The following is a 17,125-nucleotide window of genomic DNA, read 5'->3' as shown; positions in this document are numbered from 1 at the left end:
CACACATCTACTACTGCTTTTGAACTTCACTGTTAGGTTTTCACTTCAAAACCCGAGAGACAGAATGGCATAAAGAAAACTTCAAAACACTTAATATTAGCCAATCTTCAAAGTGGCTTTCATAAATCTTAAATTTCAGCAGCAGCAGTACATTTCAGTGCAAATTCCCCTACCACTAACATACTAACATTACCAATAGTAATAGAAACTTACAAATGAAATCATGTTAGCAGAGCTGGGAAACGGCTGTTATGACAATCCTCAAACACCTTCCAGAGTTCAACTCAAAACTTTTTAAAACTTTCTATTTCACACTTACTTGTGACAATGCATTTCTCACAACACCCTTCTCCACAGGAAAGGCAAAACAAGTACTGCGTAAACAACAAACTTTTGTTGTTTACACAGTAAACACACACCCACAAAAATATTTGCCAATGGTGTTAAAAATGAGTTGTTCCTTTTGTTAGCCAGGCTATTATAAAATCAAACCCAATAATAAGCAGAGGAGGACTAAGATGGAGATCAATGTTCTTCCATGCTTTTCAGCATTATAAAGCTACTTTTATAACACTCCAGCAAACTGTACAGTGACTGACATGAACAAAATGACGGTAATCTGTCACAACTTCACATTTCCCACTAGGCTGATTCAAATAGTTATTTATGAACCTTACACTTCAATGGTCACTTTGATGACTAAACCATAAATTAGAATGCAAAGTGAATATAAATTTGATTTTAGAGTAACAACAAATTGTCAGTAAAGAGGGATATTATTTAATTTCTACTGACACTAGAAAAAAAGTCAGCAATACCAAGATGAACCACATCATAATAAACCCCAAACTTAGCAAAAAATTGTATGCTAGATCTCATGTTTGCTTCAGTGCTTCTGCATTTAAAAATAAAAGCACTTTATATTATGCTTGGTTAGTTTTAAATATAAAGTCTTAATAATGTCAGATGACTTAATTACTTAGGTCTTCAATTAAAACAAAGAGGGAGAATGAACTTTTTGACAGACCATGATGAAATGTGACACCCAATAAATATTAATATGAACTTAGATGCTCAGGTTTTTAATAGTCCTGATGAAAGACTCTTAAGACAGTGTTGCTATTTTTACAACATTTATCTCTTGCTTTACAGATGGGAGTGAGATGACACCAAAACATAACAGAAGTTCTGCAAAGCACAAGAGGTTGCAATTTTTAAGGAAAAAAAAAGTCTAATACCCAAACAATCAACTCTTGCAGGGGTGCACGTCAAAAAATTATCTAGATAATCTTCTTCTATCTGATTATTTTTTGTTAAAAAGTTCCACTGCACTGCCTATTATGTTACTGTATAATAACATTTATTATCCATTACTCTTGAAAACATGTAAGAGAAACCCCTCCAAAAGTGAATGAAGCGTGATTATACTTCCTCTGGAAAATGTCTAGAAGTGCAACATTAAAGAGATATTTCAACATAAGTTTCACTGTCTTAGCAGTGTTAAAAATGGAAAGTTGTGTCAGTGTCTTTAATATTCCTTGCTTTTCAAGTATATTTTCCCTGAAATTCTTACATGGAATGATAGCAATCCGAATTAAAACCAACATCAGCAATCTGGCTTTTAATGTCGGAGAAGGCCCTTAAATAGCTGATGTTTGAAACAAACATGCAAAACCTTCCAGGCTTTAAGGAAAGGTGCAAGACCCCTACCCTAGACAAAAGTCCAGCCTGTGAAGTCTGTTTTAGAGAAATAGTATCTTTTTTTTAGGATCTACAGAAACAAGGTAATCTGAGTTTACACAGGACTTAGAGAGGAAGGAGTTTTATTTTAAAATCTGTCCCAGACCTATTAGGACTCAGACTAGTAGAATCATGTTTTGCGGGGAAAAAAAGCTGGAAAGTTGTGATTTAGCAAGACTTTATCTTAAGCAAGAATTAGAAGAGCTGAAAATGCCAATTATCACCTACAGATCTGAGAAAAAACACCCCAACATTCAAATGTAATTGCATTGGAACAATCCAATCCAAATTGCTTCTTTGAGAAACACTTAAATAAAAAATTAGCAGTGTTTGGGTTAAAAAAAGATAGTAAAACTATAGTAGCACAAAATAACATGCTAGGAGATGAAAATAAAAAAAAATAACTTGCACCCAAGCATCCATGCTTAATTGTCAAATCAAAGGGCCCAGCTTTCTACCAAAATAACAACCCATCTAACTGACCTGCTGGTTTTTTAAAGAGCCATATTAAAGCAAACCATGGAGGAGCAGGGTGCACATGCTCAATCAATGTTTAATAAAAGTACTACTGAGATCTTTCTTCCAATTTTTAGTGGTCACTTTAGATAGACTGTGGATATGAATAAGAAATATAAAAAGTATCTGAAGTTTCAACCAAGTCTCCATTTCTTAGCAACATGGTACCTAGTGGAAGGAACAGAGATGCTATAAATGCCACTCAGACAAGGTTGAAGAAAAATATTGCCAGTGACTCAAATTTTCCAAAGAAAAACCTATCACCGTTTGGACACATTTAGCCAGCAATAACTTAATTCACTTCAGGATTTTCTTGTTCTGTTGCTATTCTAACAATGTATCTGGAGATGGGAAAACACAAACACAGAAAAAAGTGAGACTATTTTGAGTCAGTCAAAGTCACCCCTCTGAACCTATGATGAAAGACAAACAAATTCAGACAAAAACTGATGTTCATCTAGAGATGTCTTTAGCAAGGAAATAGTTTTTCTATCTCTAGTGGCATAAGACAGTTAAATGATAGGTGAACAACTCCCATAAAAAATTAGAGAAATTAACATACCTGCCGTTGAATAACCTGTAGGTTTGCTTTGGCTTTATTCAGTAGTTCTTCTATTTTTGCAGAGTCTGTTATGTTCTTGTTTTCTCTAAAGGCATCTTTTATCCTTCTGATGGCGTATGTTCTAAACACAAACAATAAGAGGACATGTATTTATGGATGTGCCATGATTTATGTCATTTCAACATCCTTTAAAACATGTTGATACAAGAAATAAAATACACACCTCCCATATATAAATATACATATTTATTTATTTTGCTCAGTTTTAGAAACATATAATTTTATTCAGGGTTTTGTTTTGCCTGAGTTGCAGTAGCGAACAGATCCTGTAATTTTAAAAAAAGTGGATCTATTAGATGTTACTGTAGAAAAATGCCATATTTCAAGTATCAGTTCAGTCCTAACTGCTTCTTTGTGCTGAAGCCATACTGCTGGATGCCCAGCATGGAATACTGCAAAACTCAAGAACTTTACAAAAAAGGCTAAGGACCAGAAAATCATTCCCCAGATTATTTTGAATCAGTGTGACTATTCTTAACCTGCATATTCAAAAGGCCGTTGTCACAATATACATTTCTACTAGATGCAGTGTTGTAATCTAGTAGTCAACAAAGGTAGACTGATGGACCAATTAACACAAAAAGGGCTCCTTCCCTGTCACCCTTTTCTTCCCCTGACAAGGTGTATTTCACCCCTCAGCCCAATTCCTCCTTATCCATTTCCCTGCTAAGAAGCAGTAACAACATGATTTCTGCAAGCTGGAAGAGGTTATGATCTCTGCTGGCAGAGAGGAAGGTCCAAAGCTGCAGCTTTCCCCAAATCCTGCCCTTTCTTTCCAACACAGTAAAGAACTTTCACACAGTCTGTAGTGTACTGTCATCCTGCCTTCCCTCCCGCCCCAATCAGGGCCAATTTCCATATGAAAATAAAATTTTCAGATGGAGCAGAGGATACTTCCATTACATGGGTCCTTGGGAGGAACTGGAGAAATGCAGTAAACTGATCTTGCTCATTTATCTTCCTCGTGTTCCTCTGTACCACCACACCACATCACTATCACTTTTGCTACAGAAAGTAAAACCCTATGTGTGGCACTGGAAGGAAATAAAAGGCTGCAAAATTCCCCCACAATTAGTTTAATATTTCAACAACCCTTTCCAATCTTGTACAAAAGCGGAACATGAGAGACAAAATTGTCTGAAACACTATCACAGAAAATCAAAGGACAAGACTGAAAAATAAAATTATTGGGGGAAAAGACTGAGGAGAGAGGAAGAAGAGGAAAGATGAATAGCCAGCGGCACTCCATTCCATTAGATGGTGCTATCCAGCTCCTAATGCAGCTATCACCAGCCAAGCAGCGTATTTTGTCTTTGAGCTCATAAATAATACATTTCAATCACAGGAATCAGGCTGGCTGTGGAGTGCCACTCTGCCACCACACTCCGGCAGATGGTGCGTGCTTTTAATTAGGGCCTGCTCACCTCTAATGTGACACTGGGGTACATGAGGGAGTGAGCCAGTGTGTGTTTGGATGTGTGAAGTTAATAGAATGTATTAAATATGGAAGCTCAATCTCATCTGCAGCTGTTGTCCTAGCAAGACATGAAGGGGAAGCTGATTATTTCTTCTAGAAAAGAAACAACCCCAAATCATTAATATATAGTATAATTCTGTTGCTTGATAATGGAGAGATTTCAAATCACCCCATATACATATGTAGGGTTAAACTGTGCAAAACATTTAATATTTTCTGAAAGAAAGGACAGGTTTCCAAGAGATACAACAACAAACATATTTATATTTAGCTTAAAAGAAAAAACAACAACAACAGCATGTATCTATTAGTGGGTACAAGTCTTTCAAAATGCAAGATAAATGACTAAATGCTATCTACATAAAAAAGATAGGACAAAATTAAATGTTGTTCAGTATAACACCTACAGACTGGAGGAGGGTTTTTTTGTTTTCTTTTGTACATATGGTGTGTTAATTGTTCCATTTTCTCTCTCTTCCTCTAATTATACCCGACAATTTTTGAGAAAAAAATGTACATAGAAAACAGACCAATTTTTATCTATAATCACAAAGTTGCACTGGTTTTGCCTTCTATTTTTTTACTTTCTAATTTTTTAAACTTTATGAGTTTTAACACCCAAACGAATTTACTTTACATGGGCTTTAACACAATCTTAATTCTACAGCTAAATCCATATCTCTAAACACACTTCAAAGACTACCTCTATAGTCGGGCACTACTCTTTACCAAAGTTACACTGAGATTTAATGTATCATTTAAAAGAAGGATGAGCTCAATTCAAAGCTCAAACCCAATACTATAATGACTGTTAAATATACTTTCTTCCCCATTGAGAGGTGTCAGGGAAATATTTTACCAACATTCAAATTCTCTAAAATTATGTAAAAAGTGTTAAGCCAAGATATAAACATACAGGAAGACTTTTTTTTTGGATGTGTGTGTGTGTGTGGTTTTTTTTTTTTTAAACAACAGCTTTTTCTATGCAACAACAGTTGTGGGCAGTGTCAATTCAGCACCTCGACACTCTCTACATTTCAACAGTTTCCGAACTGAGAATGCATTAAAAGCTAGAACTACCATAAGAAATACAATATTGCTTCAAATTTATGAAAAACTAAGCCCTTCTGAAAGCACAGTAGTGTGTATAAGCAACACATGTTTGAGAAAAACCTGTTCATTCAGACATGTATCTGTTGGGGTTTTTTTACAGAGCACTGTTCCCAGAGATCTTTTGGCTGATGAAGACTGGTCTGCTGATCAGCTGCTGTAATGGAGTGTATTTCTAGTTCAATGAGCATAACACACCAAACCCAAACCTGCGACATTTGAAGGCACACCTAGAAATGCCAGTGGCTGTGAATGCATGGTTGTCTCCATAAAACTTTACATTATCCTAAAAGAAGCACTATCTGCAGACAGCATGACAGCTGAAAAGAAGGCTGGCAAGTGAAGTGATGGCTGTACCTTATGGATGATTATTTACCCAAAGGGGCACAAAGGAACTGCAACAAGTTTAAGGCAGAAGAGCTATTGCAATTTCACCGCTCTGGCAGACACAAATCCTCCCTCTGTCCCCTTTAGTCAGTCTGGTATTTGGCCCTAGCTGAGCCAGTCCAACTTGGGAAATTGACAGAAGGCCAACCTAACAAGAGTTAACTTCATTTTTAGTTGTTTTGGGCTTTTTTTGCAGATTAGTGAGCTTCATAATCTCTCCATGGAACTGGATAAGCAACATCACTGAGGAGGGGGGAACACAGCAGTACTGATTTTGATGGATGGAGTTTGCAATTGATCCCATTGGAAAGGCCAAGCAAGTCACACAAACAAAGAGGACCTTTCAGTGAGAAGGTACCAATCCAACTCTCCAGAGAAACAGAACAGGAAAGCAGTTTTAGATACAGTACACTCTAAGAGCTCCCATAGACCTGCGGGAAAAGCCTACTTCCCAATGCAGTAGTATTCATTAGGAAACATCATTTAAATTAAGTCTTACACTACATTTCACCATTCATTATTTTTCTCCCCCAGTTTTTGAAAACAGATATTGAAAAATGGCTGGAAGACACAACAAGGTATTTTGCTCTTATCATCCAAGTGCACTGAAATTTGAACAGAGAACATCTTTTACTTTATCTTCTGCAAAGACTACTCCAGTGACTATGACAGCAGGATCCAAGCAAGAGTGTACAGTTGAATATATTCACTCAGCACTCTCATACATATGCATGCTCTTGTGATCCCTACCTACGTGCATCTGTCACGCAATTAAACCAAAATGATGTCCTCGATGGGCAGCAGACTCGGTGTCATGGCTGCACACCAAAGCCCCTGCAGGTGGATGGCGACACAAGGCAACAGACGCACATCGGCAGAAAGCAGGAGTGGTTGGGCATTAATATGAGAACAAGGCCAGGGCCAAAGCATTACCACAGACTCTCAGGCACTGGGCACTGCCTGCTGATGTTATGAGACTATAGTGCTGCCAAATAAAAGTAAAAACTAAAGATAAAGCAGTCTTTGGCCCAATACTCTACCTTCAAAGAGTTCCTCTCTTTTCTTCCTTGAAGTACAATCAAAAGCCTAATGTGTCCTCATGAAAAGGAAGACTACAATAAGTAAATGTGAAACAACAACTATTAATGAAAAATGAAATCACAATCCAGGTACTCCAGAAAATAATAACTGCTTGGGGACTTATATATTTTATTTCAAAATGTTTACTTATGTCATGCCTGACCAAAAAACCAAAAAATCTTTGTGCTCCGAAAAGAAGCTGAAATGTCACACAAACATACTTGCTTAAGTATACAGTTCCGAGCTTTCAAAATAAACCCGGCCAAGCAATGATTTTCTCAGCACCACTTTGCATTCACCAGTATCACAACACGCTAAAAGTTTAAGTCATCTTTCCAAGACATCTTTACAAACATGTTGACATCTTGGCTTTGTGCCTGTCAACAAGTGAAACACATTAATAGGTCACATCATAGTCACAGGCACCACACTGCGGAACACATTGGCTATCACAAGTTGTTGACCATTGAGCATGCACAACAAGACAGAAGAGGACAGACAGTTGTGGTACACAATCTGTGCAAGCAAAACAGATCACAAGGGAAGGGGCCACTGGGTTAGAATATTCATATTCAAGGCGTTTGAAAAAGGTCTAGAGTGAAATGCATTTTTCCTTATTAGCTTCAGTTATATTCAATAAATTAAGGCAAGTGAGAAGTAGCCAAGCTCTAGGAAGCCTGCTGGGGTTAAAAGCTCTGGAATGAAGAATATGATGCTTTTATTTAAAGACACAATGTGCAAAAGTGAGATGCTCATTTATAATAGAGTAGAATTACATCAAGTGAGGGACCCTTTTCATAAAATGTGTGTTTGCTTTAACTGAATTATATTTTCTTACCACTGCTGCCTTCCAACTAACATCTATTAACTTGTGGTAGCAACAGAATGAATTTTCTGAACTTCCCATTATTACTAGCAAAATGTGCACTAGATGAGAGCTGCCCAACTAAATTTTCAGCATTACATATCATTTAAAAAGCGAGTTTTTTAATCATCTGCAGAAAAATAATTTTAGCTCACAGTAAAGTTTTACTAACATTAGTGAAGACGCCTTCATGTACAGAATTACTTCTGAGGCAATGCTTATTTAGATATATATATATGTGCACACGTGTATATTTCCACATCTATGCGTATGTATGTATTTACAATATTTTTCCTCTATAAATGTCTCATTAAAAGACACCAATTAAGGTGAAACAAAACCTGCACGTAATTACCATCTAACACTAAAAAAATAAACACTTGACAACAGGTGTGTGTTTGAGACTGAGAGGCAAGTAACTCACAGGGAAGTAGTTGGGACTGGTCTAATTAATCCTAAGACCAACAGGGGGATGTGAACACAACATTTTATCAACAAGCTATCCCTCAAACTCCACCACTAGACACACTTTCAGCACTGCCACTTCAAGTTACAGAACAACAACAACAACTACATCTGCCTGTTTTCTAAAATTCAAAGCAAAGCCTGTTCTTCCAAACAGGATTTCTTTGGGGGTGTCAGGGTGGTGGCTGGATGCTGGGAAAGGAGGAAAGAAGAGTAAAAAAAAATAAAAATTAGACTGCTGGTAAACTCTGTATTATTTTCTTGAATTTTCTAACAAAGCACAGTCACTAGACAGTCTTCAAAAAAAAGCCTAGAGAAAGAAACCTACCAGCCACTACTTGGTTTCTCTGCTAACATACAAAATAAATTCCAATGCAATTGCTAAGAAGTATGTCCGGAATAGAACAGCACTAGCGATAATTTATGAGAGAATATTAACCCAAAAGAACAGAGAACAGGAATAAAGACTGATGAACATTAGAAAATACATTTGAGAGAGGGCGACTGTAACGCCATGCATGTAATACATGCTGTATGATCAGATACAAGGATTTGTAGCTTATTTCTAAAACAATTTTGCATCCCAGATATCAAAACAGCTAATAAAGACTTGAATCTTTTCCAGGACTTTCCTTTCATTTTCTTTTTTCAACCTAAACCCAAAAAAGCCTCCTTAGATTTTTAGAGAGAAAGACTCGTGGATGTTTTTAGAAAAGGAGAACTTTTTTCTGACTATATCTTCTCATCAGTTTGTGTCTGTACCCATTTCAAAACAGAGAGCATGGATGACCACCTGATCAACAGGATCACAGAATTATTCACATTGGAAATGTGTCTAGGAGATCTCTAGTCCCATCCCCTGCTGTAAGGAGTGTCAGTGATGGCATCAGATCAGATTATTCACAGCTTTGTCCAGTCAAGTCTTGAAAAACGGGACATTGACCAGACCACCTTGCCTGGAAAACAAACCCAATTGCTTGACTGCCTTGCAGGGAAAAAACTTTCCTTTAAGCCAGTCTGAAGAGCCTCTCTTCCTGCACTTTACATCTGTTGTCAGTTTTTCTCCTATCAGGCCCCTCTGGATACCTTGAGGTATCAGCTGCTTTCGGGGTCCCTCAATGTTGTTTCTTCTCCAGGCTGAACCAGACCAGCTCCCTCAGCCTTTGCTCACAGGACAAGTGCTTCAGCCCCCTTGGTAGCTCCTGCTGAGTTGCCACAGATTGTCCTGCTGGGGGGTTGAAGAGGGCAAGACTGGATGCAGAAGCCCAGATGTAATCTCCCCCCATCAATCTGCTGGCTGAGCAACTTTTGATACATCTCAGGATGCTCTTGGTCTTCCTTGCTGCCAGGGCACACAGCTCTGTTTGCAAAGACTTTCTTCATCCCAGAACACTATCAGTGCTATTCATAGCTAACTATGATTATTTTTGCAATTCACTGAAGCATACATTTTTGTGGCTATATTTCTAAAATACAAACAGTTATTGGCTTAATTCTAAGTGTCAGGAATCTCTGCAGAAAGGAGTGCTTTTCAGGAGGTCAGGGTTAAAAGAAAAAAGTGAAGATGTCCAAATGAAAGCATTCTTTTGATCTTAATTGGAGTTCCAATTTCAATGTTATATCACAGAAGAGGCTAAAAAAGAGGGTTATCAGTGAAGGACCCAACTGCACAAGTTGTTCAGTTAACAAGACACCAGGCAAGGATGTGCCGCAGGAACTATAACCTGAATTTGCAGCAGATGAAAAGTGTTCTGATGGCCTGAAATGAGTAATAACTCTCTGCTGAGCTTTCACTGCCAAGCCCTTGCCAGCTGCTCTACAACCACGACACCAGGGTAGCTCAGCAGTCCAATTACCAGGCAGGGAATGCCTTGAAATGACAAGTTCAAAACCTGACAAGGCTGGTTTTTCTCTTCTTCCTTCTGAGACAGATATATACCACTCCATTCGCTGCGCTGCTGTTTCTGAACAGTTCATAAAAAAGGCCTGGCCTGCTGTGCATAGCCGCTACAATATTTTTCTGGAAAGATTAGTTTTAGTCCAGTGCTGTGACCAACATTTCTCTTTTCAGCATGGCTAGAGGTTCTCCCTGCACTGGTATGGCCTCACCTTGAATACTGCATGCAGTTTTAGTCACCACAAGAAAGATATTAAGCTACTAGAGAGCATCCAAAGGAGGCCAACAAAGATGGTGAAGGGCCTTGAGGGGAAGCTGTATGAGGAGTGCCTGAGGTCACTTGGTCAGTTCAGCCTGGAAAAGAAGTGACTGAGAGGAGACCTCATTGCAGTTACAGCTTCCTTGTGAGGGGAAGAGGAGGGGCAGGCACTAATCTCTTTGCTTCTGTGACCAGCAACAGGACTTGAGGGAATGGCCTGGAGTTATCAGGGGAGATTTGGTTAGATATTAGAAAAATGCTTTTCCCCTAGAGGGTGTTTGGACACTGGAACACACTCCCAGGGCAGTGGTCACAGAACCAAGCCTGAAAGAGCTCAAGAAGTGTTTGGATAATGCTCTTCAGCACATGGTGTGAGTCTTGGGGATGGTCCTGTGCAGAGCCAGTAGATGGACTCAATGCTCCCTGTGGGCCCATGACAATTCTCCAGATTCTGTGATCCTGTGACTTGGATACCCTGAAGAGGGCTAAACATATCGCACCTCTTGGTGATTTCATTTCGGGAAGCACTGGGTGCTAATCAGCCTTTCTGGATGCAAGTATTTCACACCTGACAGCGGAAAATTATTTGCCTTTGATGAAGCAATAGTTGCTAAGGTTATTTTAATTAAGCAGCAGGACATAAAGTCCTGGGATATTCTAACTACTAGTATGGTTGGTCTGGATGACGATAAGATTGTGATAGGACATTTCTGAAGCACAGCATTATTTCTGAAAGTATAGTAAATATCCAGTTACAGGACACATATTACTTTAATATGGAAATTATGCCAGTTCCTTAGAAGAGAAAAGGGATCAAGTATCAGAAATATATTAACAGAATACAGTTTTAAAATAAATGAGATATTTTGACTTACAAAAGACTTAGAGAAACAGTTCTCTGAAGCTCATTTGAGGTAAAGGTTTTTTGGCCATTTTGACAAGACTAGTAATTTTCAGTATACTGAACAGACTTCTAACAAAGTTTTACTTTGCAAAAGTGATCTTTGGATTCTAGCAATAAAGACAGTTAATTTTGCCCCTTGATTTTTGCTCAAGAAAATCTGAGATTTCTGAGACAGAAGGATGTAAACATCATAGGTCCAAGTGGAAGAAATTGTATTGAAATTAGATAGGGTCCAGTTATCTCACAACTAAGGCAACAATAAACCACAAATACAATTTATTAAACAACCCACATGAAGCAACATGCCACCTGCTCTGTTTATATACAACATACTAAAAGTTACAGGATTTAAAATATTTAAGTTGCTATCCAAAATTTATTCTCATCCATTTCTATCAGCTTTAAAGCTTATCCAAAAATCTTTGTTCCTTATGACTCAGTAATGACAAACATCCCCCACTGGACTTGATACCACCATTTGGCTCAGTGACCTTCCCACATTTATAGGAAAGCACTGCATGTTTAGTTTAGCAAATTTACATCAGTTTTGACAACAATTATGGATATTTGAAATTACTTAGCAGCACATAAAATTCTAATATATGCAAAGCCTATTAGTCAAATCTAGAGCCTAAAAACGTCAATTTGGAATTTGTAATAAAATCAGCATCCTACTTTGCGCATACAACAGAGTGCTTAATATTGTTTTCAGACATTTAGGATTGCAAATATATGCTTTTGGACAATGCATGTAATGTTTGAGGAAGCTCAGATCCAGACTACTCTGATTATTACCAAAGGCTTAAAAAAAAAGAAATGCATGTTATTTTGTATGTTATGAACATTACCTAAGGTAGAAAAAGTCAAGTGAACCAGGTATCTCCTTCTGTATCCTTTCTAGTTAATTAATTACAGGATATGGAAGTCTTCACAAACTTTTAGAGATGATTACAACAGGACCAAAGAAAAAGAGGCTAAAATCCCCACCCTGAGTTGAACAGTAACCCAGAAATGCAAAGGCAACAAACTCTGGGTATCACTTCATCCCCCACAAGAAACCAGATGCAGCTTCTCACGTGAAGAAAGAGCAGTAGGACCCATGGTGAACAGAGACAAGGATTGAAAGAAAAAGAATATTCTGCTGGGTAAAGCTGAATGACTGATACACCATGCAGTGAGGCAGATTTGAGGTTTTCAGGCAGGCACAGCTGTTCTTCATCCCCATAAATAATGCAGCACCCCTGTGCACCTGGCATAATGCGCCAGAACTGTCCACCCCGACTTTCTGCACTCCACAGCTCTCACCTCCCAGATGCTACCAGCACAAAAGAGCACTTAAAAAAGCCAGACCCTTCATAGGGAAGTTATGGAAAAACATGTCCACAGCTCTTTATCTTTGGGGCATGATGGTAATCAGATAAGACATACCCAAGATCTCCACTAGCTCTGGTAAATTCAGCTTCTCAGGACCCACAGATCCTATGCATTTCTCTGAAGTCCAGAAGTAAAACAGGAATCAAAGCAATACTAAAACCTAAGTGAAGTAACACAACGTTGTTCAAAGCTCCTTCACAAAAAAGAAAGAAAGAAAAAAAAAAAAGGGTTCCATGCCTTTTCCTACTATTTTTCCTACAGTAACTCTAAAAAAGATGTAGAATAGATAATCTATCTGCCAAACATGAAGCAAAGAGCAGCTACTAGCCAAAATATTTACTTTGGGCTATGTAGGAGCTCCACCTCTAAAACTGAGGTGCATACACTCCTACTGTCCAAACTGTAGATCCCAGCATATGATGCAATACTTTGATCTGACAAGATGTACTTTAATATAAGACAGAAAAATGAGATTAAATTAAAAACTCAAGGTATTCTAGTCCAGTGAACAGAAGTCATTCAATAAACCTGCCGACAGATCTTCTGTGCACTTAAACAGCCTAACTACTGTAACAGAAAAGGAGATCAGAAGTATTCAGGAAGACAAAGAGAGCAGTCAATTTTCCTTTTTAAAGACGAGAAGCATTGACAAACCTTTTAATCTAGGCAAGCCCAAGTACGTTACATATAGACATTAAAATTTACAGGTGAGGCTGAGCTAAGGTCAATAATTTTCAAAGCGTCTTCCTGTCAACCTCTTAACACTCTCTCTAGGACTCTCACACTATGAATGAAAAAAATTACCATATTATATTTTTATATCTCTACACATTCTATTTAACAAGACTAGGTTCAGACTGGTACATTTAAATATAAAAAAATATTCTGCATTTTAAGCCAAAAATGGGCTACAAAAAAACCCAGATAATACTCAATAGCTAATTAAAAGTTACAGAGAAATAATCACTCACATGAGTGATGGTAGCACCTTCTGTCCTCTGTCAGCAAGCAAGGAAAAAGAAAACATAGAGTAAACACCACCTCCTTTTCCTCCCATAAGCACATGGCTGCTGGCTGCAAGAATTTCTTCTCAGATAACATTTACTCTAAATGTGGAATTAACATCTGGCTTAAAACTCAGTAACTCAGACAAGTCCTGGCTATGCTTACTGCAGGAGATATCAGGAGAGGAAAAGAGGTATTAGGAGTGATCTACTTATCATAAGGTTTTCAGCATAACATTTTATGACCAGGGCAGATTACCTTCCCTTTCACAAGAGACATGACCTCCCACTCCACAGAGCAGCAGAAAAAGTTTCCAATCTAGGAACAAATTACCAACACAAGTTGCAGAAGCCTAAGGTTCCCAGCTAATGGCAGCAATAACTTGCACCGATGGAGAATTTCTCCTTCAAGAGTTTCAACAACTTGTTGGGAAATAAAAGCCCAGAACCATGTCTCAAAGTCCCTGAAGGTTGGTAAGCATTGCCACTAGTTCACGGAACAAGGAGTTTTGTACAGATATATGTACAGTATACTTTTATGTCCAACCCTGTATTGCTGTAACTTATAGGACTATCTTCATCCCATGCTGCCTTTGCTTTTGGAAGTGACTGTGAGAGTGCCACCTGCAGTTTGATAAATATTCGTATTTCCATGCAAAATCTGCAAATAATGGGCAGCAATTTTGGGTATAAATTATGAACTGAAAATAATAAATTAAATGTAGTAAATAAATGCGCTCAATAGCTCTGGAAATCAAGAAGCCTATTTAGCGTTCTACATGAAATGCATTGCTTATTATTGTTGTGTAAACAAAACACTTGAACATTTATTTTCATACTGTAAATTAGTCAGATCAGGGAAAAAACCATTCTGAGTGAGACATCTAATTTATTTTGGCCAGTGATAAACTACTTAGATCAATCAATCAATGTTCCTCCCTTCAAAACTAGTTTACATATGAAGACGATTAATTTGAAAACCTATTTGCTAACTTATTGTACTAGAAAAATGCTATGATATTTTAGATGAGTCAAAGATGTTTTCTGAAACTTAGTAGCAGGTTAGTTTCATGGCACCACAATACAGTTCAATTTGACATTGTCAGTATAATTCAAGCTATGAGCTTCAAGGACTGTGTTGGGCATTTCATTTGAGCTGTATTGACTTTAAAACATTTTCCTTAGAAGGAGGAACTCTGATGCTACTTAAAAAAATTAAAACACTGAATATATTTTGATGGATGGATGGATGGATGAATGAATTATTTTTTCACAAAGAATTCTATTAGTGACTCAATCTGAAACTTTATGAAATGTGATGGTTTGTACCTGGCCCCTCCCACTTTTAGTTCCCCTTTTTTTAACTGTGACTAGCAATGCAAATAAATGATGGCTCTGAACCACACCCCCAACCCCCCACCCCGGCCACATTTGGCTCTTTCATTGCTATTCTAAAACAGTCTGCAGAAATTTAATACTCACACAATGTGTAACCCTCACAAGATAAACCAATTTTCTCCAACACCAAGGGCTCTGTGGAAATCTGCACACACATTTCTCCCTCCTGCTTTGGCAAACAATAAATGGATGTTTGCCTCTCTGTGTGACTACCAGTGAGTATTGTGATAATCTGTATGTTTATTGGGGAAACATATAATGCCTGTAAATAAACACTACCAAGCAACAATGCCATGTGTATCCTGCAAGCAAATCCTAGTTAGCAGAAATCACACCCTGTGCAAGACAGAGAGACAACTCTGTAAAGATTGAACTTTTAGGAAACAATGAATTATTTTCATAAGCACCAAAAGTCACAGAAGTTTAATTATAAAAGCTTCACTACCATAAAGAACTAGTGATTACTAACAATATACTAGAATAAATTACAGTCTCAGGAAAATATTTTAACTTTTTTTTTTCAGACACACACTTTCTCTGGCAGTAAAAGTACGACAATATTACTTTTAAACAAGCTAATGAGTTAGAAACAGGTCTTTAATGGCTCCAGACGAGGATATGCCATACAAGCAGACTCAGAAGGACTGTCAAGACCTGTTGCTGGACATTAGTTTCTAATGAGACTAACACACCTATCATATACTCTCTAGTCTCCTCAGTGGATTCACAGCTTGCTTTAAACAGGGATTTTGCAAGAGTTACTGGGATTGAGAAGTGAATTCTAGATTTGTTGATACCAGTACATTCATGTATGCATACACATACATAATAATTACTTTGTGCATAGGCTTCTTTAGAAACTATAATGAGATTTAACCAATTGCTATTTATTTAAAAGTTAAAAAAAAAAAAAAGAGGTATCTAGGCAACAGCTTTTCCCAAGACTTTGTAACAAACATGATGCTAAAGAAAGCATAAGTATTGGACTGAGTCCTGAGTCTCTGAATGCCATTCCCAGCACCGGACCTTCAAATTTTCCTGAAGAATGCATTAAGGATTTTATTTCAGGCACATTCTGTTCAGGAAGAAAGCATCTGAACGCAACTAAATTCTTTTATCATATTAAACGTTCAGTTGCATTGTATCCTGAGAAGAATGTTAGAATTTCATATGGAGAGCAGCTAAAAAGGAATAGAATAGAATAGAATAGAATAGAATAGAATAGAATAGAATAGAATAGAATAGAATAGAATGGGAAAAGGCCATATACCATAATGCCACCTAGCCAGAATATTGTCTGGATGACTTGTTGCATCTTCATTCTTGAGAAAAAACTGTATCAAGAAGAATCCTCAAGAATATTTCTCACTAAGGACACTTTTGTACTGAGTTCTGTGCAAAATAGTCTTGGAACAACTGGCTTAAGTATTCACAAACACAAGAAAACAACCAAGAAAGTCTCCTCTGATCCCCACTTTTTGTTTTGGCAAGCAGAGAACTATTTACAATCTAGGACTGTGCTTTGTTGGTGAGCAAACCCAAAAACTCATGAGAAGAGCTTTACTGAAGAGGTAGTTCAGAAAGCATCTTTGCCATCCATTAATGCAGCAAGTGGTTCTAAACACTGCCTTTTCAACTGCAGTTTCCTCTTTTCTTTTTTAAATTACTTCAATTTTTTTAAAGATCCAGAATGCTGATCTTATAAAGACTGCTTGAAATTACAATAGCCTGTGTCTACTGTATCTTGAATCATTTGGATGTTAGCAGGTCAGCATCTTTTCATCATGGGCAGCATAGAGACGAAGACAGAGGAACTAAGTGTTAAAGCCACATCCAAGAGTAAGGAAAGGAGGAGGTTAGCTGGGACAGCATTTTAATCCATTATTAATACTACAGCTACATTACAAAGTGCTTTTCATTTACCAGAAATCATAAGCATATGTGTATGGTATGAGCCACTGCCAGAGGCAGTATTTTTTCTATTACTCTCTTTAGTTCTCTAACAAACACTACTGGTAATTAAATCT

General features: G+C 37.6%; 1 protein-coding gene across 1 annotated transcript in view; it reads right to left on the bottom strand.

Annotated features, from left to right (window-relative positions):
* LYRM4 (LYR motif containing 4) overlaps positions 1–17,125 on the bottom strand; it is an 84,746-nt gene that overhangs the window by 61,012 nt on the left and 6,609 nt on the right. The window contains exon 2 of the mRNA XM_059853241.1: positions 2,819–2,939. Within this exon, the coding sequence (XP_059709224.1) occupies positions 2,819–2,939 (121 nt within the window). The remainder of the gene's footprint in view (positions 1–2,818; positions 2,940–17,125) is intronic.

This window comes from Haemorhous mexicanus, chromosome 1, assembly GCF_027477595.1.
Source record: "Haemorhous mexicanus isolate bHaeMex1 chromosome 1, bHaeMex1.pri, whole genome shotgun sequence".
NCBI lineage: Eukaryota > Metazoa > Chordata > Aves > Passeriformes > Fringillidae > Haemorhous > Haemorhous mexicanus.
This window is presented reverse-complemented; position numbering and strand designations above follow the sequence as displayed.